The sequence below is a fragment of the Lepus europaeus genome, chromosome 16 (genome assembly GCF_033115175.1).
Source record: "Lepus europaeus isolate LE1 chromosome 16, mLepTim1.pri, whole genome shotgun sequence".
NCBI lineage: Eukaryota > Metazoa > Chordata > Mammalia > Lagomorpha > Leporidae > Lepus > Lepus europaeus.
Genome location: NC_084842.1, coordinates 89343389 through 89364825, shown reverse-complemented (window position 1 = coordinate 89364825; position 21437 = coordinate 89343389). Strand labels below are relative to the sequence as shown.

The 21437-nt window shown below is 69.7% G+C and overlaps 1 protein-coding gene across 1 annotated transcript; it reads left to right on the top strand.

The window, feature by feature from the left end:
• The first annotated feature begins 674 nt into the window (after positions 1-674).
• On the top strand, positions 675-3642 carry HMX1 (H6 family homeobox 1). Its single transcript, XM_062213740.1, has 2 exons — positions 675-1065; positions 2990-3642. The coding sequence occupies exons 1-2, from the start codon at positions 675-677 to the stop codon at positions 3640-3642; spliced, it is 1044 nt and encodes a 347-aa protein (XP_062069724.1).
• The last annotated feature ends 17795 nt before the right edge of the window (positions 3643-21437 follow it).

The window sequence follows — 21437 nt, the reverse complement described above, 5'->3', positions numbered from 1 at the left end:
CGTGCACACCCGCATGGCCTCAGTCGCGCACCCCCGCGCGCGCACACAGTCACTCCCGCTCGCGCGGCCCCGCACGCCCCCCGCGGCGGGTAATTGCCACCCTTGCCGGGCGCCGATTGGCCAGCCTGTGCCTCATCGCGGCCCCGCAGCCAATGCGCGGCCGCCTGGCCGAGGCTCCGCCCCCTGGGCGCGGGTGGCGCGGGCCGGGGCAATGGATCCCGCGGAGCCCAGCCCGGCGCGGACCCCCGCCCGCGCCCCTGACCGCTCTCCCTCAGCCGCGTCGCCGCCGCCTGCGCGCTCCAGTCCGGCCGGCGTCTCCCGGCCGTGGCGGCGCTCCGGGCCACTCGCCGGGACCGCCGGCCCGGGCCGCCCCGCCCCCGCAGGCCCCTCCCCGTCCCGCCCCCAGCGAAGCCGGCGCGGGCGGCGACCCGAGCGGCGACGTGAAAGGCGAGCGAGGCGGCTGCCCGAGCGGCGGTCGGCGCGCACTCGCTCCCGGCGCAGCCCAGCCCGGCGCGGGGCCCGACGCCAGCGCCCCGGGGCAGCGGCTCCAGGTCCGGCCCGCGCGTGCGCCCGCGATCGCGCGCCAGCACCCCCGGCGAGCACGGGGACCCGCTGCGCCCCGGGCGCCCGGGACCCCGCGGAGCGCGGCAGAGCCCGACGGGCCCGCGACCGCGATGCCGGACGAGCTGACGGAGCCCGGGCGCGCCACGCCGGCCCGCGCCTCCTCCTTCCTCATCGAGAACCTGCTGGCCGCCGAGGCCAAGGGCGCGGGGCGCGCCACCCAGGGCGACGGCGGCCGTGAGGACGAGGAGGAGGACGACGACCCCACGGACGACGACCCCGAGCAGGCGCGGCGGCGGCGGCTACAGCGGCGGCGGCAGCTGCGCGCGGGCACCGGGCCTGGCGCGGAGGCGCGGGCCCGGGCACTGCTCGGGCCGGGTGCGCTGGGCCTTGGGCCCCGGCCGCCCCCCGGTCCCGGGCCGCCCTACGCTCTGGGCGGCGGAGGCGCGACCCGCTGGTACCCACGCGCGCACGGCGGCTACGGAGGCGGCCTCAGCCCTGACAGTGAGTGAGGGCGCGGGGCTGGGTGGGCCGGGCGGCGGGGCCGGCTTTCTCCCCGCGCTTTCGCCCGGTGACTTCGGGTCCGTCGCCGCCGCTCTGGGCCGCGCTCCTTCCGTGCAGCGGGGCGTTCGCGCAGCGGGGGCAGGCGTTCGGCGCGTTCGCAGGCCCGCTCAGTGGGACAGGGGGCCCGAGGGGACGCTACCCGCTTCGCAGGCCCTGCCGGTCCCAGCGAGGCCCGGGAAGGCGGCGCTGGACAAAGCAAAGCCAGGAGTGGGACAGGGGCCGGGGGGCGAGGCGGGAGTGCGGGCAGGCGAGGACGTGGGGAGAAGCCGGGGCCATCGAGAGGAAGATGTGGACAGGAGACTGGGAGCCGCGAGATGGAGGAGGGGGACCCGAGTGGGGCGGGCAGGGAGCAGAGCGGCCCCTGCTGTGGGGGGGCGGGGGAGGGGCGCCCTCTTCCACTGCAGCTGGGCCTCCCTGGGGTCCTCCCAGGCCCAGAGGCTAAGCCCCCCCCTCCCTGTCTACCCCCTTCTCTTCCTGCCTTTGTTCCCTGCTGAGGGCCCCGGACTGGCTCCCCCCTCCTGCCTGGGCACCCTGACTCCTGAGTTCTGCCCCCTCCCTGGGGGGACCTGCCTGGAACAGCAGGAAAGCCCGGGTCCCCCCACCCCCCGGCGTTGCCAGCCCCTGGCCAGAGGCCCCCACTCACCCAGGACGCCGCTTCCCTGGCGTGGGAGTGACCTCCTCACCAAAAGGAGCCACCTCTGGGCGCTCGGAAAGTGGGGAGCCCACCCCAGCTCCGATTCCTCAGGCTGGGTGACAGATGTGGCCTTCGGCATTGGCTTTTGTGACGGGCCCTGCGGTGGGAAATTGTTCTCCCAGTCCTGGCGGTGGTCATTGCCCGTCATGGTGCAGCCGGGGCCGGCAGCGGCCGCCTCGCCTTCTCACTTCGTGCCATGCGGGTCGGGGTCCCCGTCTCCGCACCAGAGCTGGCGAGCCGGCTCAGCCCCTGTGGCTTTGCCGGGGCCTCTGGGGGGTCTGGGACGTGGAGGGGAGGCAGGGACTCCCCGGATCCGGTGGCACCCACAGCAGCCGGCTCTTCCATGGGCACCATGGGGGAGGCACGAGTGGGAGCCGCACACCTCCGTGCCCACCAGGCACAGAGCTGGAGCCCTGGACACAAAGGCCGCTGTGGCTTGCACACCTAGCATGAGCGTGCAAACACACGCTGTGGGGAGGACCCCCGCGCTGTGAGCCCGGCTGCCGACACGTGGTCCTGGGTCCCCAGGCGCAGCTGGCCATGCAGGCCTGTTCGGAGCTTGGTGCTTGGAGCAGGAACCCCGGGGACTACAAGTGTAGGGTGTGGGGGGCACTGCGGGTCCCTCGGCGCCATGCTTGTCCGTCCGTGCTCCCTTGGTTCCTACTGTGGCCACTGGCAGGCTGCCCGGCGGGTGCCTGGGTCTGGGGTGCAGAGGCGGGGCGGCTGGGCCAGGGTCACCTGCCGGGGTTTCTCTGGGGGGCTGTTTGTCCTAGTCCGCAAGGCTATTTCTTCGCAAGCGGGAAGCATTTTGTATCTGCGGCGGCAGTAAGCGGGAGGGGTCGGGCGGGTTTTTATCTTGGGGGCTGTTGGTGTCCGGTGCTCTAGTTTCTCGGAGGGACGTGTTTCCCGCCCAGGGCTTCCCCGCCGGTGGTGCCGCCGTGGGGGGCGGGCAGTGGTCGCCGCGTAGGCCCGCTTGGTGTTTTTGTGTCTGCGTTGTTTCTTTCGCTTTGCTTGGCGGTGGTCCGGGCGCTGACTCGCATGTGCGCCGGCCACAGCTCTTCGCCCTACGCGTGCCTGCGCTGCTGCTCCCCCGCTCTGGCTGTCGGAGACCTGCGGGAGGCCTGGGGACCCGCCCCCCCCACCAACCGTGTGCCCCTTTCTCCCCTGCAGCCAGCGACCGGGACTCCCCGGAGACCGGCGAGGAGATGGGCCGAGCGGAGGGCGCCTGGCCGCGGGGCCCTGGGCCGGCCGCCGCGCAGCGCGACGCGGCGGAGCTGGCGGCGCGGGGCCCGGCGGCCGGGGCGGAGGAGGCGGCGGAGCTGGCCGAGACCCCGGCGGCGGCGGCGGCGGCGGGGGAGGCGCGCGGCGCAGGCGGCGGCCGCAAGAAGAAGACGCGCACCGTGTTCTCGCGCAGCCAGGTCTTCCAGCTCGAGTCCACCTTCGACCTGAAGCGCTACCTGAGCAGCGCCGAGCGCGCCGGCCTGGCCGCCTCGCTGCAGCTCACCGAGACGCAGGTCAAGATCTGGTTCCAGAACCGCCGCAACAAGTGGAAGCGCCAGCTGGCGGCCGAGCTGGAGGCGGCCAGCCTGTCCCCGCCGGGCGCGCAGCGCCTCGTCCGAGTGCCGGTGCTGTACCACGAGAGCCCCCCGGCCGCCGCGGCCGCCGGGCCCCCCGCCGCGCTGCCCTTCCCGCTGGCGCCCGCCGCGCCCGCGCCGCCCCCGCCGCTGCTCGGCTTCTCCGGGGCGCTGGCCTACCCCCTGGCCGCCTTCCCGGCGGCCGCCTCCGTGCCCTTTCTGCGGGCGCAGATGCCGGGGCTGGTGTGAGCGCCCGCGCGCTCGCCGGGGACCGCTGAAGGTGCAATGGCAGGAGGGGCGGTGGGCGCCAGGGCGCAGGCTGGGGAGGGAGGGGCTGCTCCCGCCGTCTGCGCTGCACCTGGGGAGCACCGGCCGCCTCCCGAGCCCTCCCCGGAGGGCCTGCGAAATGTAACTGTCCCCGCCACGGGCACCGCGGCTCCGAGCAGAGGCAAGGCAGGGTCCCGGCTCGGAGACGGGCAATGCCCAGTGGATGGAACCGGCACCTGGGCCCCCCCGGGCCTCAGCAGGGGCAAATTCAGCCACCGCCCTGGCGAACCTGCAGCGGCCGGGGCTTCTCTCCGATCTGACTGCAGAAAACCAAACGCAGGGGCAGGCCTGCCCAGGCGCACCCTGGCCGACACGGAAGGCGCCCTCCCCGACTGCAGGGCCCGGTGGGCCCGCGGGGTCTGGTGTTTGGCTCCGAGCGGGGCCGGACTGCCGTTTCTCCCTGCTCTTGGGTTCTCCCTGCGAAGATTTTTTTTTTTAAACGAATCTACGTATTTGCGTATGGAATAAAAAGGGACATTTTCTGGATGGTTTCACTGCTTTGTGGTCGCTGGGGCAGGCAGCAGCCAGCGGATTCTTTGCCCTCGCTCTGGGGACACCAGGAGCCAGGGCCGGGCCCGGTGCAGGTGAGCAGGCCTTCGGAACCGACGGGGGCCCAGCTGGGACCCCAGCAAGCCTTGGCGGTGGGGGAGGGGCAGCAGGAGGAAGAGGCGACTGTGGCCCGCGGTTCTGAAAGCAAAGGCAGAGTGGGGGGGGGAGCCCAGTGGAGTTTGCCCAGGCCATCCGCCCTGTCCCTGCTGTGTCCCCTGCCCTTTCCCGGCGCCCTATCGGACCAAATCCCGGCATTCCTGGCAAGGTTCTTGGGGAGCCTGCCTGTGGGCTCCGGCAGTGCCAGCAGCTCCAGCGGTTTGGGTCACCAGAGCCACCCCCATCAGGTGAGGGGCAGTGAGGCTTTCTTTGAGCCTGGGGGTTTTCTGAAAGGATTGAGGGGCAGAATCAAGCCCGGCTCCTTCCCCTGCCTCACTGGGAGCAGTTGGGAGGAGGCCCCCCCACCCCAGTGACATGCGCAGGAGCCTGGCCACACTCAGGGCAGTGGGGTGGCGCCAGACGGCCTAGAGGACGGCGCCTCCAGGGTCCAGGGTGTAGCTCCGTGACCCAGAACTGTCCCCACCCCAGACGCTCCAGGAAGCCCTCCAGCCTGTGGGGCCTGGGGGGGGCACCTTCAGAAGCCTGGACCCTTGGGACCCCTGGCCCCTCTGGGTCCCAGGCCCACGCCTTGGACTGCCAGCCTCCTGGGCTCCGGAGCGGCATTCCGAGAGATGCTGGTGGATCACACCCTCTGTCCCCGCTCCCTCTGTCCCCAGGACCTGGGCTTCCGCCTGGTCAGGCGGCTACACACCCTCCAAAGCTTTTCTCACCAGTGAAACTGGCTTTCACCCGGCTTTGCCTGGAGGGACTTAGGAGGGCTCCCACCGGCGACTTTGCGGCTTTCCAAGGCCGCTGCTCCGATCGGCAGGGATCGGGGGGGTGCGTGCGGGAGAAGGCCGCGGCGCCTCTCCATCCGCTGGCTCATCACCTGCGCGCCCTTCCAGGCCCCAGCACCCCTGGCCCGGGCCGCTCCCGGCACCCAAGCCCCCGGCGCAGGCTCCTCCGGACTTCTGTCGCTTTGTGTCACTGGACACATCCCTGCGAGCGCTGCGGCGGTGGCGCGCAGGCCCGATCGCTGTTCTCCCGCGCCCGCCCTCCGTGCCCCGCGCGCCGGCCTCGGAGCACGGCACCCGCCTCAGGTTCACAGATGGGCGGCTGTGCTTGGACCCCGGGGCGTCCTCCTCGGACCTTATGGAGCGAGATCACTATGCGTAGGCCAAGCAGGATTGCCACGCGACGCGACCATTTTATTCCGTCGATTGGCACCCGCGCGGTGGCGGCGCCAGCGTCCGCGGGGACGAATGTGCCCGCACTGGAGCCCCACACGGGCGGCCCGGAACGGCCCGGGGAGTCGCCCTTCGCCCACCGGCGTCAGAGGAAGGCAGAGTCCACGCAGCTCCGTGCGGAGCAGATTCGGAGAGATATGCTGCGTTTTTCCACGGAGCGGGAAACTCCGGCGGCAAAACGTTTCCCGGGCCGGGCCAGGCGGCGAGAGCCCACAGCGGCGGAGAGGCCGACCCTGGAGCGCGGCGCTGGGGGCGCAACCTCGTGATGGAGGAGCGGGTGCGGCTCGAAGCGGAGCCGGCCCTACCCCGGCACCATCCGCAAGGTTCTGGCGCTTTGGGGGCCGCGCAGGGCAGTATGCACCACGTAGCCCACCCTTACCCTGGCGGGCAACTGGAGCCCCGGGCCCGAGCTCCTGCGCAGTGCATGGCGGGCGCACGTCGGGAGGGCTGGCTCCGCAGCCGACGCGGAGGAACCGCTTTGCGCCACAAGCCCCTTTCCTCGCGCAGGTCCGGCCCACCGCATCTCACCCCCAGTTTCAGCCAGACCCAAGGTCAGCCACCCCAGCTGCTCAAGGCTTCCAGTACACAGCCCCTGAGCCCAGTTGTGCCAAACTGCGGTGGACACCGCCCTGCGGCCTTTGGCTCGGCCAGCGATCTGGGGGACGCCCTTCCCCCGCCTGGGGTTCCCACTCACAAGCCTATGAGGACTCTGTGTTTGGGGTAAATGGACAGGGGCCCCCAGGCCAGCTCCATCAGCTGTGGGGGGTAAGCACCTCCCCGTGGGGAGCAGAGCGCCCAGGACGGGTGGGTCCCTCCGGGGCCCAGAGGGAGCGCTGTTAGAACGCACCAGCGGCAGCTTCCCAGCCCAGGTGATGGGCAGGAGCTCTGGGGGTGCCTGCCTCATCTGGGGGTCACCCTGCCCTACCTGTGGCCACTGAGGGCCCCTGGGGAGACAGCAGGCAGGAGCCAGGCTCACTTTTTCCCTCCTCATCCACAGCCACAGCGAGGGGCTGACTGGCACCGGCAATGGCCCTCTGGCCGGCTCCCCAGCCCTCAGGGCCTCCCTTGGGGGAGAGAGGTGCTTACAGGCCGCTGCTTGGGCACTAGAACCCTGCCAGCCCGCAGGGCATCCTCGCCAGTGGCAGGGGACAGAGGGGTGGTCTGGGAGGTTCCCAGGGCTCTGCCTGCCTGTCCACCTGGGCACTGGCCAGGGGCGGGGTGGGGGTCTCTCTCCCTTCGCCGTCTCCTGGTAACTGGCCGGTGCTAACAGAGGAGTGTCTCTGGGGCCCCGCCGTTCCTGGCTGGACCCACGAAGTTCCAGCTGCCTCCTCCTGCCAGTACCTAGCAGCTGGACAACTCCCTTTGGCCAAGGTGCCCCACAGGTGGCCTGTCCGCGGAGGCTGCTGGGAGGTGAGCTCCTGCTTCTAGAATCCCCAGCCAAAGCTGCCAGGTCCCCCAGGCAGAAAGGAGTCACCCCGCAACAGGTGGACCCCAGAGGGGCAGCCCTGTCCCCTCAGCGGGACGAAGGGGCCGAGAGCGCAGGGCTCTGTGCTTCTCCGGTCCTGCTGGGGAGGGGGCGGCGGGGGGAGCGGAGCGGCCTCGGCCTATTCCGCATTATAGAAACACTGTTTTGAGAAAAGCTACTGTGCCTGGGTGCTGGGATCCGGGACTCCTGCCCTGTTCCCTCCAAGTTTGGATTTGTGGTTCGCTTTAAGATGGGGCAATGCGCAAACTGATTAAATGGTAGAAGCAGGTGGGGCGCACCTCCTGCGGACTGGGGGCCCCCGGGGTGGGGGTGGGGGTGTGGGGTTGGGGCAGGCGCCCTCCCTCGCAACCGGAAAACTTGTTGGGGGGGGCTGCTTCCGTTGGGAATTTGTCACCCAGTTGGGGTCTCCTTTCGGAGCAGCTTGCACCCTGCTGTCTGCAATTTTTATTTTTACTTTCTGTTTAGCCGAAGTGCATTAAGGCCTATCGAGTGGCTCTCTGAGGAAGCGCGTGTTTCCTTCTCCACGCAGCGTTCGCCGGCTCCCGCCCTCCTGGCGGGGAGCATCCCCTCTGCCGAGACACGGGTGGGAGGCTGAGGGGCCCCGGGCGGAGCCACGCGCGCGCACGAAGGGCTTCAGCCGCCGTCGGGCCGGCACTGAGCCGGGCGCGGGCTGGTGTCTCCGGTGTCCCGGGCCTGCTGCAAGCACCCAGCGTCCTGGGGTCCCGGAGCGGGGGAGGCACCCGCCAGAGGGCCCGAGTCCTGGGCCGAGGGCGCCCCGGCTCGGAACTGCAGGGCCCCTTGGTGTCGCCAGTACCCGGGAGAGACGCCGGGGAGGCTGCGATCCGCACGACCGCGCGTGGCTCCGCGCACCCCTTCCCGTCTCGGGTCGCTGCTGCTTCTCCCAGGGTCCTGGCTGCGCCTCCCTCCTCTGCGCGCGAGTCGGTCCGTCCCCACCGGCCAGGGGTGCCTCCCTCCCCGGTCCGAGTGCTCCTCGCGGGGTCGGAAGGCCTGGCCCCTTTATTTCCTTGCGGGGAGGCGCCTCGGCTTAGGCCGCTGGAAGTGCGGCCTCCGGACTTTCGTCCCGACGCGCCGAGGCCTCGCACCGCCCGGGCTCTGTTCGGCGGAGTCGGCGCGGCGGCTTCCCGCCCACGCCTTCGTGCGCGTCCCCTCCCCGGCCAGCTTCCCTCCCAGCAGGCGGCGATGCCGGCACCCGCGGGACTGCCGAGCTGGAAGGAGCGGTGCCCGGCAGTGGCGCCCCCTGCGCGGAGTCGGGACCCCTCGGACGCGGAGCCGCCCCGTGCCTCCTCCCCGACCGCCAGGCGTCGGCGCGCACCGCCCTGGCTCTCTGGACTCTGCCCGCGGCCCTCGGGGGACCCCGCCCCGCTGCCCGCAGTCCTTCCGGCCCCGCCCCCTCCCTGCCCCGGCGCCCGTGCCCCCTCCCTGCCTCCCGCGCGGCTCACCTGGCGTCCCGCCGGCGTCTGGGAGTCTGGCGCGACCCTGGGGCCCCGCCCCTTAGTTCTCACCTCGCCCCTTCCCGCTCCTCTGCCGGGCAGGTCCAGTGGCCCCCGGGGTTTGGCGCGGCGGATCCGTCTGGTGCGCGCACCGTCCGCGGAGCTCGGGCGGCGGCCGGGATGGCGGAGGCGCGGAACCCGTGCGGGTCCCAGAAGCGGAGGATCAACCCGAAGGCTGTGGAACGGTGACGCTCGGGCAGGCCGCCTCCCTGCTTCCCGGCCCGGCCCTGCGCGGGGGCCGGGTGAGCTAGACACAGCCCCGACCACTCTGCCCCCTGGGCCCCCGGGTGCGCCCGCTGTCTGCGCACTCTGCGCCGGCAAGCTGGGTGCAGCGTTGCGCGCCCTGGCCGTGCACCGCCTTCGCAGGCCTCCCTGGGCTCTCCGCGCCCATCTGCCGAGTGGGTAGGTCGCACGGTGAACGTGGCGCGGGCTCAACTGTGTGCGCCCCGGTCCAGTACCCGGGTTACCGGCGGGACGCTCAGCTCACAGGCCCGGCCCCCTGCGCTTGTGCCTGGGGCCCTGCTGCCTAGCGGGTGCGGTGGACTCGGTCTGGAGTGCAGGGGGCCATGTCGGCGCCCTGCGCCCGCCATCACCTCGCACTGCGGCTCCTAGACAGCCGCGCTGGGCGCTCCTGAGATAGATGAGCGCCGGGTCCCCGCGGGCCAGCTCAGCTATAGGCACCGCACCACACCCACCTACGCATACCCAAATGCCCCTCGCCCCTCCAGGGCTGGCGCCCATCCACCGGGTTCCTAAACCCCGGGTCCTTGGGGGGAACCCAGGGCCCACAGGCCGGCGCTCCTCCACTCCTTCCCGTCCAGCTGGGCGCCCAACGCCCCCTACGTGGGGAGGGGAGGCCATGGGCTCCCAAGGCCGACGCCCTCCTCCAGCAGGCTCCCCTGCACTTCGGGACCCCGCCCTGAGAATTGTGTGAGCCCCCTGCGGTGCCTGGGGCCTGGGGGCTGGGGTGGAAGCTCCCAGCCAGCTGGCTGACAAAGGGGGAGATGGCGCCTCCCCGACGGTGCGGACAAGGGGGTGCCGCCGGCTTATATGGACAAGGACCCTTCAGAATGTCTGCTGGCGGCTCCTTACAGCCTAGGGTGCCCAGCCCCCCAGGGCTGGAAGGGTCCTGACCAGACCCGAGTGGAAACGTGGAGGCCATGGCCATCTTGCACCTGTCTCAGGGCCAGGGCCAGAGCGCACCCTGCCCACCGCCGCCAGCACCGCGGAGGGGCCCAGGAGAGGCCTCTGCTCTGCTGAACTGTCGGCGAGGCCCCCGGGTCTCTGAAGCTGCTCTCGGCTGCGCTTCTGGTCGCCCACCCAGCTTCCCCGGGAACACTGGGACAATCACCAACCGCCTTCCTGGGTTCAGTGCGCCGATGGCGGCCGGGACTGGTGTGCGTACGCCGGCGTCCCGGCACCCACGTCTGCCAGCCTCTGGGACAGAGGGCCAGGGCGCGTGCGCCCCTACCGGTCCCGGCCTCCCACAGCCGCCCGGCGAAGCCCGCGCCAGGGCCGCTCCATCCTGCGCAGGCCGCGCCTTCCTTGGCCCTGGGGGAGCCTGGCCCGGGCCCTCGAAGCGCCAGGGGCCCCGCGTTTCCCGCCGCGGGAGTCTGCGCGAGCCTCCCTCCTCGGCGCCCCCGCCCCCTGGGTCTGCGTGGCGCACTCCCGCTCCTCGGTGTCTCTCTGCGTCTCACCCCTTCCCTGGAGCGGCCCGGGCCTGGAGCCCCGCGCGGAGCCGCAGCGTCAGCACATCCGGGCCTCGCGCACTTGAGTTTGTTTCTCAAATCGCGAAAATCCATTTCCCCCAAATGGGCAGAGCCTCGGCGCGCGCTGGGGGCGGCCGCGCTGCCGGGCCCCTTCCCGCCCCCGGCCCCCGAGGCCCGGCATTGATCCCGCATCTTACAGCACAGCGCATTAGCCCTAATGGTCTAGCTGATGATTCAACTCCTTTTTCGTTAAAAGCCGCCCCCTCGGTCCTCACCCCTCCTCCGCCGGCCACGCCGGCCCCTCCGCGGCGCGCCCGCGGCCTGGCGCTCTCGGGACCCCTTGGCCCGGCGGAGCCGCGGCTGCTGGCACTGGGGCCCGGGCGCGGCCCTGAGCGCCCAGGACACAGCTGGGAGGACGCGATTCCCCCCTACCCCCCAACCCCCACCACGGCTCGGGGGAGGGCTGCGGCGTGGGGGTGGGGGCTGCAGGCGTCTGGGGCCCTCGGCGGAAAAACCCGGCACCCGAGACACCGAAGTCAGATCCCCCCACAAACCCGGACTGAGTCTCCCCAGCCGGCTGGAAGCTAGGAGACCCCCGCGCGCTCGGGGAGGGCCCAGGCCCAGGCCGGGGAGGCCGGGGTCGGACTCACGGTCCACAGTCACTTTGCTGCGGAGCGCCGGGGGGGGGGGGGGGGGCGCAGAGCGGGAGGCCCCGCGGGCGGGGAGACCTCGGAGGGAGAAGGGGAGACAGCCCCGACCCCGCCTCCGTCTTGGGGCCTGGGGGGAAAAAACCAAACCAAACCAGGGAGCCCGGGCCTGCGAGGGCAGCGGAGGCCAAGGCGGCGTTCGTGCACCCGGCCCGGCGCGGGGCGGGGCCAGGAGGACTCGTGTGGCACAGAGTCCGGAGGTGTCCCCGGGCGGGCGGTGGCAGGCCCCGCGCCGGCTTCGGCGGGAAGCGCCCTGCCGCGAACGCTGTTTAAGCCCGGAGGCTCTGATGGGCCCCCGCGCCCTTCCTCCGCCGCGGCTGTCGGAGGGTGCGCATCCCTGGACATCGAGGAACCCGGCGGAAGGGACTGGGGGCCGGGGCCGCGTCCTGGCGCCCGGTGCCCCTGGCGCTGCGGGCTCCAACCCCGCGCGGGACGCTGTCCTTTCTTGATTTCGTTTTCTTTCTGGAAGAATCTGCCCGCTGCCCGCGTTACCCGAAAGGCGGGCGGCCATGCCCTCCCGCCAGGGTCCGCGCTCCCTGCGCTCCCCGGTTGTCAGCACCCAGCGCCCGCGGCCCACCAGGCGCGCTGTGGGGGCGGGGGAGCAGGCTGTGGGCAGCCACGAGGGGATTTGACGGGCCGGGTGCCCCTCGCCAGCCAAGCTGCCACAGGGGTGTGGGGCACAGCCCCCGAGTCCCCAGGGATCCCACGCGGATGTGGCCCCAGCGCACTGCAGGGCCGGTGCGTGCGCTGGGGGGCGGCTCCTCTGCTGGCCTCTGGAAGTCCGGGGTGAACCAGGCTGTACGGGTGCCAGGCACGGCAAACGCCGGGTCACTGCGCAGGTGGCGCGGGGCCCACTCCACCCCGTCCACCGGGCCCTCACAGCTGGAAGTTCGCAGGTCGCCCAGTCACTGCCGCTGCTGCTCCTGGCTGACCCCCGTGGGGGCAGGGAGCAGGCGCTGAGACCCTGGGAAGTGGCTCAGAGCCCCGCGGCAGGGGCTCACTCCCCAGCTGGAGCGAAGGAGGAACTCCGGGCATCACGGGCATCACGTGAGGCTGGGGTCTGTTGCACGTGGGTCTGAGGCTGGCGGGAGCCCTGGTGGGGGAAGCCAGCTGGGCTGAGTGAAGACCCCAGGGGTCAGGGGAGGCCTGTCCCGGGGTCTCAGGCAGGTGCACGGCCCCAGGACTGCGCCACCTTGGTTAGGGAGGTTGGAGATTGCCTCTCTGTGCTTGCAGGCTTCGCAGCGTGAAGAGTGGCTGTGGCCTGCCGCTCGCTGGGCCCTGCGTCCTCCAGGATTCTCTCCTGCCCTGAGGATGGAGACAGGCGTGGGGGCGGCGGGTTGAGGAGGCCGGCTCCCCGGGCAGGGCAGGGGTCGGGCGGCCCTGTCCCCACAGCCGTGACCCAGCACTGCACTGGCTGGAGCTGCTGGGAGCACCCGGGCGCTGGCAGCCGTGGGGGGCAGGGCTTTGAGGCACCGCCTGTGCATGCGCTGAGCTCAACCGGGCGATGCTCAGGATCGGCTCCAGGCCTGTGAGTGCAGGGACGGGCGGCGCCCCAGGGCTGCACCGGAGGCTGGGTGAGAGGTGACTGTGAACCCCTGGAGATTGAACCCCGGGGCTCCCTGCCCTTCTGCCTGCTACTGACTGAACACTCTGCTTCCCAGCGGCCACTCGGGCAGAGACCACATTTCCCAGGCTCCCCTGCAGCCCAGCCTGGTCCTGAGAAGGCGGTGACGCACCTGGCCTTTCCCCGCCCCAGGAGGAAAGTGGAGCCGACCCAGGACGGAGCAGCCTGAGGCCCCAGCCATTTCCTAGCTCAAGATCTCCCTCCCGTGCCGGGCCCTGGGACGTGGCTTGCACCGGAGGCACATAGTTGGCGCCTGCTGTGTCGGGTGTCTGAGCTGGGCTGCTGGAGAGCCCTGGCCCTGGCTGCGTGAGTCAGGTCTGGACGTGGGCGGCCACTCCTTCTGCCTTGCTCGGCTGCCATCAGGGCTGACGCGTTCCATCCTCCAGGTCACACATTGGCTGCTGACGCACAGCCCTCACGTTCCTGTCCAGGAGGCAAAGCCGGGCCTCCTGCCTGCTTTCAGCTGTGGTGCTGAGGGCCCCGTCGCTGGTTCCAGTCTTCCTGTCTGTCTGAAGTGGAGGGGGAGTGGGCGTCAGGAGGCCACTTGGAGCTGAACACCGAGAGGACAACGTGCAGGAGAAGGTGGTGAGCTGTGTCCTTGGGAGACCCTGATGGGGGCCTGGGGCTCCCTGTGTGGCTCTGGGCAAGGCTCTGCCCTCTCTGGGCTGCTCCTCCTCCTCTGTCACTGGGCTCATCAGTGGGGACTCACGGCCCCTCGCCCCGTGTGGGGGTGCGCAGGTCCCCGAGAAGTGGCCATGGCAGCCAGTGTGGCCGCAGCGGCTCCAGCTGCTCCGTGGCGCAGAGCAGGGATGTGGAGGCTCGGACCCGTGGGCCTGGGCTGGGGCGGTTCTGGCCGGCGCCGCCCCGCCCCCAGGCTGCCGGTCTGAGCCCGGCTGTTACTTTATTACAGATCGCCAGGCACGTTCTTGGCCCAAGGCCTGTCACCCAGATCGACGCGGGCGCTTGACAGACAAACGGGGGTCAGCTCTCATGCTGGGCCCCCCGTGCCCGCGCCCCAGGGCCAGACGGCGGCTCCAGAGAGGCCCAGGGCGGGAGCCACGTCTCGCCTGCGTTCCAGGGGCTCCCACCCCAGCCAGCTTCCCAGGGGCCTCCTGGGCCACCCCAGCCTGTGAGGGAAGCCCCTGCCTGGCCTTCGGGGAGCAAGAGGGGGTGGCTGTGTGCGTGCATGTGTGCACGTGTGTGCATCGGCGTGTCTGCATGCTGTGTGTGCAGTGTGGGGCAGTGTACGTGTTCAGTGCATTTGTGTGTGAGTGCAAGGCTGTGCGTGGGTCTGTGTGTGCATGTGTGCACATAGGTGTGAGTGTGTGTGCCTGCGAGTTTGGGTTGTGTGTATGTGTGTGATCACGCGTGTGAGCCTGTGTGTGTCTCCGTGGTGTGTGTATGTGTGTGATCACGCGTGTGAGCCTGTGTGTGTCTCCGTGGTGTGTGTATGTGTGTGATCACGCGTGTGAGCCTGTGTGTGTCTCCGTGGTGTGTGTATGTGTGTGATCACGCGTGTGAGCCTGTGTGTGTCTCCGTGGTGTGTGTATGTGTGTGATCACGCGTGTGAGCCTGTGTGTGTCTCCGTGGTGTGTGTATGTGTGATCACGCGTGTGAGCCTGTGTGTGTCTCCATGGTGTGTGTATGTGTGTGATCACGCGTGTGAGCCTGTGTGTGTCTCCGTGGTGTGTGTATGTGTGTGATCACGCGTGTGAGCCTGTGTGTGTCTCCGTGGTGTGTGTATGTGTGTGATCACACGTGTGAGCCTGTGTGTGTCTCCATGGTGTGTGTATGTGTGTGATCACGCGTGTGAGCCTGTGTGTGTCTCCATGGTGTGTGTATGTGTGTGATCGGACGTGTGAGCCTGTGTGTGTCTCCATGGTGTGTGTATGTGTGATCGCATGTGTGAGCCTGTGTGTGTCTCCATGGTGTGTGTATGTGTGTGATCACACATGTGAGCCTGTGTGTGTCTCCATGGTGTGTGTATGTGTGTGATCACGCGTGTGAGCCTGTGTGTGTCTCCGTGGTGTGTGTATGTGTGTGATCGCATGTGTGAGCCTGTGTGTGCACGTGTGTACATATGTGTGAGTGTGCATGTGTGAGCCTGTGTGTGTCTCCGTGGTGTGTGCATGTGTGTGATCACGCGTGTGAGCCTGTGTGTGTCTCCGTGGTGTGTGTATGTGTGTGATCACACGTGTGTGAGTGTGCATGTGTGAGCCTGTGTGTGTCTCCATGGTGTGTCTATTTGTGTGATCACATGTGTGAGCCTGTGTGTGTCTCCATGGTGTGTGTATGTGTGTGATCACGCGTGTGAGCCTGTGTGTGTCTCCATGGTGTGTGTATGTGTGTGTTCGCACATGTGAGCCGGTGTGTGCATGTGTGTACATATGTGTGAGTGTGCATGTGTGAGCCTGTGTGTGTCTCCATGGTGTGTATGTGTGTGATCACGCGTGTGAGTCTGTGTGTGTCTCCATGGTGTGTGTATGTGTGTGGTCACACATGTGTGAGTGTGCATGTGTGAGCCTGTGTGTGTCTCCATGGTGTCCCTGCTCTCTCGGGGCCACACGCAGCAGTGCTCCTGGCGTTATGACGTCACTCAAAGGCACACAGACTCCCACTGGACAAGGCCGTTTCCCTGCCTGGGGGTCTCGACCCGAGCCCCCTGGATCCTCTGACAGCCCAGGAGTGAGCTCCGGGAGTCTCCTCCCCGATGGTGTTCCGGTGGGGTCCCCGAGCACCTCAGACACCCACCGGGGAGGCCCCGGGAGCGGAGCCGCCTCCCCCAGTGTCGGCCAGGCTGGGAGCGGCCAGCAGCGAGCCCACTGTGCAGCCGGTGGGGCCTGCAGTGCCTCCCAAGCTGGCTCTGGGGACCCAGCAGGGCACTGGGTGGCCCGGTGCGGCCTCCCGTGGCCGTCCTGCCAGGCTGCCTCGGTGGGCACCCAAGGCATGGACTTGCTGGGGGCTCTGCCCTGCGTGGGCCCTATTCTGCCGTTCTGTCCAGCTCCAGGCCCCGCCCCACTGTTCAGCGTATCAGAGCCAGGGCCAGAGCGAGGTGTGTGGACCGGACACCCCCAGGCCAGGAACACAGCCCCGTCTCCAGAGGCCTGGGAACACTGCGCCAGGCCAGCACGGGGCTCAGAGACCCAGAGGTGTGCCCAGCATCCCCACCAGCACTGTGGCCCCTTCCTCTCCTTGTGGTGGGGGTGGGGAGGATCTCCGGGACCCCCGGGGGAGTAGGACCATGTCCCGGCCCTGCCCTCATCCCCTACCTGCCCGTGCCCCTCCCATTGTGTTCAGGGGCAGACATCCAAGGCTGGACCCTTTCCTGGTGACCCTGAGCCGAGGCAGGTGTCAGTGACAAACGACACGACCCCCCCTCACCTCCCTGTCCTGCCCCCTGGGCAGCGAGGGCAGGGCCTGCAGGGGTGGGCGGATGGGCCTGGGCCACAGCCACTCTAGGGGTCTGGGTCTGCCCTGCAAACACGGGGGTGGGGCACGAGGCTGGGGGTGTGACAGGAGCTGCCCACAAGGTCCCTGTTCCCAACTCCCCTGCCCTGCAGATGGACAGGCGGTTCCACCTGCGCCTATGTCCAGACCCTGCCCCTGTGGGGCCTCTGCCCAGACCTCAAACAGGCGTGGGGTCTGGCGTCCTGGGATTGGGACCGGGCACGGGGGCGGGGGAAGGGGGCGGCACAGTTTTCAACCACGCCCATCTGAGCGCCCGCTCTTTGTGTCCTCTGGGAAGGTTCACCGTGGGGACTCACAGGCCCGCTTCATAGCCGAGGCCCACCGGGCAGCGGGCAGACAGAGCGGGGAGCCCCTGGCTGTGCCTCCGCCCCTCACGGGGTGGGGGGAGCTGCAGTGGCCGGGAGGGAGGAATTCGAGCTGCTGGCTCTGGGCGGGAGGGGGCGGGGCTGGCTTTGATGCACTCCGGGAACATTCTCTTTGTAGTCCAGACCCCCTCTGCTCACCAGGAAGGTGGGGCCGGCGGTGCCCAGATGGCCGAGTGTGGGGACGCCTGGCCCCTCTGCCAGGCAGAGTTTGGCCCTGCACATCCTGCATGGCTCTTGTGTCCTGCAGACCTGTGTCCCGGACTCAAGGAGGTGGGCGGCTCAGCTACAGAGCGCTCAGCACCTTGCAGCCTGCCTGGGGCCCTGGGGCCAAGTTCAGGGCCCGGCTTCCCCACACCCTCTCTGTGCCTGGGTCTCTTATTTGTGAAGCCAAGGCAGGCACTGGAGGACTCCCCGAGGGACCTCAAAACCAGCTTAGCTTGCCACAACCCTCTGGCAGCCTTAGGTGCCGGGACCTGGATGGAGCCCCCCGGGCCACTTGGGTTTTCTGTGAGCGAGGGGGAACAGGTGCGGGCCGTGATGTCACAGCCGGTCCAGTTCCCTCGCTCTTGCCAGGGGTTTCGCCCACACAAATGTAAACGTCAGGTCACACCCTGTGTCTCCATGCCGGGTCTGGAACGCCGTGCGGGCGCCCGCTTCCGGCCGTGCCAGGCCGGGCACAGTCTGAGGGGAGGCGACGCTGGGAGACGCAGGTTCTCACACCCACGCGGCCACTTCTGCACTCAGGGGCGCCCTCCCTGGCACCTGGCAGCGGCCGGCGATCAGGGCAAGAGCCCGTGGAGGGGCTCCGGGAAGTGTGTCCGGAGCCTGAGCGGGGGGCACAGAGCAGGGTGAGGGGACTCGGGGGGGGCTGGGTACCAGGCGTGGGGAGTGGGGGAAGAGGGGGACGCCTGGCCGGAGGCCGCCCTTCCCCTGTGGGTAGTGCCGGCTGCGAGCTGGCTCTGGGGTGGGGGTGGCTCCCGGCCTGTTGGCACAGACCAGTTTTGGGAGCCAGGGACAGTGCTGCTGAGTGCCCAGGACCCCGGCACCTGCTTCTCCTCCCCCCAGGTACACGGCGGACAGCACCTGGGCCAGCAGCGCGACAAGCCCGGGGTACTGGCACCGGCCAGCACGGAGTGACCCCAGCGGCAGCGAGGAGCCCCCGCCAGCTCTGCTCTCTCGGCGATGGAGCCCCAGCCGCCCTGGGCCCCCAGGTCATGTGGCGTCAGCGGGGCGGGACCCCAGCCGTGTCCAGCAGCGTGGGCCTGGGGCTGGGCCCGGGACGGGGGGCTGACGTTGCCTCTCTGCAGGCTTGTGGGCCCTGGCTCTGAGCGCTCAGAACACTGCCCCCCACCCCGCCACCTCCCTCCCGGAAGCAGCCCCTCGCACAGCACTGATGGGACGGGGCCGCCTGGTGCGAGCTCCTGGGGTGCGGGTAGGGTGATGCGGCTCCGGGCAGGTGCGGTCCTGGCCTGTCCAGCCGGGGCAGCGGGCAGAGCGTGAGCTGGGTCTCCGCCTCGCTTCACTCCCGTGGCCAGGCGCTTCTGAGCAGTGCAGCCCGCACAGCAGCCATTCGTCCACCCCCAGACTCAGCCCAGGGTGGGCGCCAGGCCCTGGGCTCGGCTCTGCGGCTCGGGGAGTGTCAGACGCTGCAGAGGCCGTGACGATTCTCCTGCACAGGATGGAAGTGAGCAGAGGGCACGGGGGAGGGGGCACGGACGAGGGCAGGGCTGGGGGGGCGGGTCCGGCTGCCGGTGAAACAGCGCAGGGGGCTGTGGGGGCGTCACCAAGCTCAGCCCCGCCCTGATCTGTGCGGGGGCGGGGCACTGCCCCCCACCCAGTCCTGTATCAGCACAGGTGAGCACACCGTGGCCGTGACTAGCCAGCCCAGGACGGGTGGGGGAGCACACAGCAGCCCGGAGTCATGCCCCGCCCCACCCCGGTCCACCCCACACTTCTGAGGGCCTGCTTGGCTTTGTACAACCCCCTCTTCTTTATCTGAGAGGCAGGGGAGCCAGCGAGTTAGCGAGTGAGCTTCCAACCGCTTGTTCACCCTCCCAACACCTGCAGTGTCTGGGGCTGACCCTGGCCAAGCCCACATCCGGGAGCTCCGTCCAGGTCCCTGGCATGGGCGGCAGGAACTTCGGTCTGCCCTGGCGGGAGGCTGGAGCTGGGCGGAGCCGGGGCCTGCAGTGGGGCAGTGGGCCGCTGTGCTGTGGGCTGGGATTGCTGTGTGAGCGCTGTCTCGTGGGGCTGGTCGCGGGCCTCGGCGTCCACCCGGTCTGAGGTTCGAGCAGCTCAGGGCTGGTGGACATTGCCACGGCCCGCGTGCCGTCACCCTGCTCTGCCTGCAGGCCACGGGCGGGGCGGACGAGCTGCTGCGTGTCCAGACACTCGGGTTTCGTGGCTGCCTGCCTTGGGCGCAGCCGGAACTTCATTCCCACAGCGGCCGACCCGGCTCCGTGCTGTTGCTCAGCCTCCACTGTGCTCATGGCTGACGGGCGCCTGGCGGCTTCTGCCTCCTGGCTGTTGGGGACAGGGGCCGAGTGGGGGGGGGCGAGCTCTGTGCGTGTCCTGGGCACACAGGATGTGTCGGGGGCCACAGCCCGGGCTGAGCAACGTGTCCCCCCCCCCCCCCCCCAGCGGCCGTGGCCCTCTCTCTGGTCGCAGCCGTCCTGGGCACTTGCTGTGGCACCTGCTGGCGCTCTGGTCCGTGTCTCCCTGCTGACTAATGAAGCTGTCTTTCTCTGCCGTTTGTACAGCCCGGATGGTCACATGGCTGTGTGACTTCTTCATGTCTTTTGTATTTGTTGTTGAATAGTCAGAACTCTTTATATACTGTGGATACGGCTCCAAGGCTGATAGATGTGCCGTAAAGAGCTCCGGCCATTTCTGTGGTAACGGTTTACTTTCTTGGTGGGGGTCTTTGAAGCTAAAAGCTGGACTCTGGGGCATCCCTGGGGCGTCTGGGTCTCGGGGTTCACAGCAGTGCTCACCCCAGCCTCACACAGCTCAGGAAGTGGGGATCAGAGTTGTGCCAGGCTGTAGCTGAGCACGCGGGAGCCCAGACAGACCCAGGTCACACGGTGGGGGTGTGCACTGGGTCTACACCCATCCCGGCAGAGCAGCTGCCGGGCCCCACTGTGGGGGGGGGCGCTGGGGTGCCCGCCCCACCCCACCCTCGCTGGCCTCACTGAGTCCCTGCTGCTCCCACTGTCCCTGCTCACCGGGGCCATTTGACCCATCGAGCCCACCACCCCATGTCACCCTCATCATCCTCACCACTGTCCCCACCAGCACCCTCACCACCATCACTGTGACACAGGAGGCTCTTCTGAGCCCCTCAGGGACCCAGCCCGGAGCTGCGTGCATCCCCGAGGTCATCTGACCCAGTCGCCCGGCAAACAGCCGGTGGCCTGGATAGGAGTGGTCACTTAGCCCCGCCCCCCACCCTGTGGACTCCAAGCCTTGCCCACCCTGCAGGTACGCGAGGGGAGGACCTGGTGTTGGGAGCTGCGAGGGGCTCCGGGGTCAGCTCCTGGCTGAGGCCGGGCAGTGTCCCGCCCGTGGCCTCCGGGAGGAGGTGCTGCGGAGACCCCGGGGGAGGGGGAGGCTGGGCTCCCGGGCGCGAAGCCGGCCTCGGCTGCCCTATCAATTAGTGCGATTAGGCGTCGGGTCGAAGGCGCGGGCGCTAATTGCCCGGGCTGGTGGAGGTGCTCGCTAATGGATCAGCTGAGTGCTGTGGCCACAGCGGCCTGCCCCCACCCCCCGCCGGGGTCAAGCCCAAGTGCTCCAGGGAAGTCTCCTCTCTGGGGCGCTGCCCAGCCCCCCATGCCCGGTCCACTCCCGGGACTCAGAGCAGTTCTGTGCCCCGCTTGGGCAGGACCTGTGGTGCCAGGGGTCCAGCAGTGCTCAGCCAGGTCCTGGGGTCCTTGGCTCACTCCGGAGCTGAGCTCTGGGGTTCAGCAGGCTCTCCAGGAAGCTCTCCATGCCCACCAAGCGTTCTGGCTCACTGGGGCCCATGCTGGGAAGCGGGACCACTGAGGGTGCTGGAGCCACCCCACTGAGCCCCAGGCCCCAGGGACCCCCTGCCCTGACCCCCAGGCACGGGACCCCTGTCCCCACTCCAGGCACGGGGACCACACGGACCCCCAGACACGGGGACCTCATCCCCACTCCAGGCACGGGGACCACACAGACCCCCAGACACGGGGACCTCATCCCCACTCCAGGCACGGGGACCACACGGACCCCCAGACACAGGGACCTCATCCCCACTCCAGGCACGGGGACCACACGGACCCCCAGGCACGGGGACCTCATCCCCACTCCAGGCACGGGGAGCACACGGACCCCCAGACACGGGGACCTCATCCCCACTCCAGGCACGGGGACCACACGGACCCCCAGACACAGGGACCTCATCCCCACTCCAGGCACGGGGGCCACACGGACCCCCAGGCACGGGGACCTCATCCCCACTCCAGGCACAGGGAGCACACGGACCCCCAGGCACGGGGACCCCGGTCCCCACTCCAGGCACAGGGAGCACACGGACCCCCAGGCACGGGGACCCCGGTCCCCACTCCAGGCACAGGGAGCACACGGACCCCCAGGCACGGGGACCCCGGTCCCCACTCCAGGCACGGGGACCTCATCCCCACTCCAGGCACGGGGACCACACGGACCCCCAGACACGGGGACCTCATCCCCACTCCAGGCACAGGGAGCACACGGACCCCCAGGCACGGGGACCCCGGTCCCCACTCCAGGCACAGGGACCACACGGACCCCCAGGCACGGGGACCTCATCCCCACTCCAGGCACGGGGACCACACGGACCGCAGTCTCTGGCTGAGGCCCCGGGGGAGTTCACTCCCCGTGAAGTGTCCTCAGGAGACAGCAGCAGACAGCAGGGAGGGGAGATCGATAGAGGAGGAGGCTGAAGCCCACAGATC

Excerpts from the sequence above, each read along its gene's own strand:
- HMX1 (XM_062213740.1), top strand. The coding sequence starts at position 675 with ATGCCGGACGAGCTGACGGAGCCCGGGCGCGCCACGCCGGCCCGCGCC. Across the intron at positions 1,066-2,989 it reads AGGCGGCCTCAGCCCTGACA|CCAGCGACCGGGACTCCCCG; the intron begins GTGAGTGAGGGC and ends TCTCCCCTGCAG.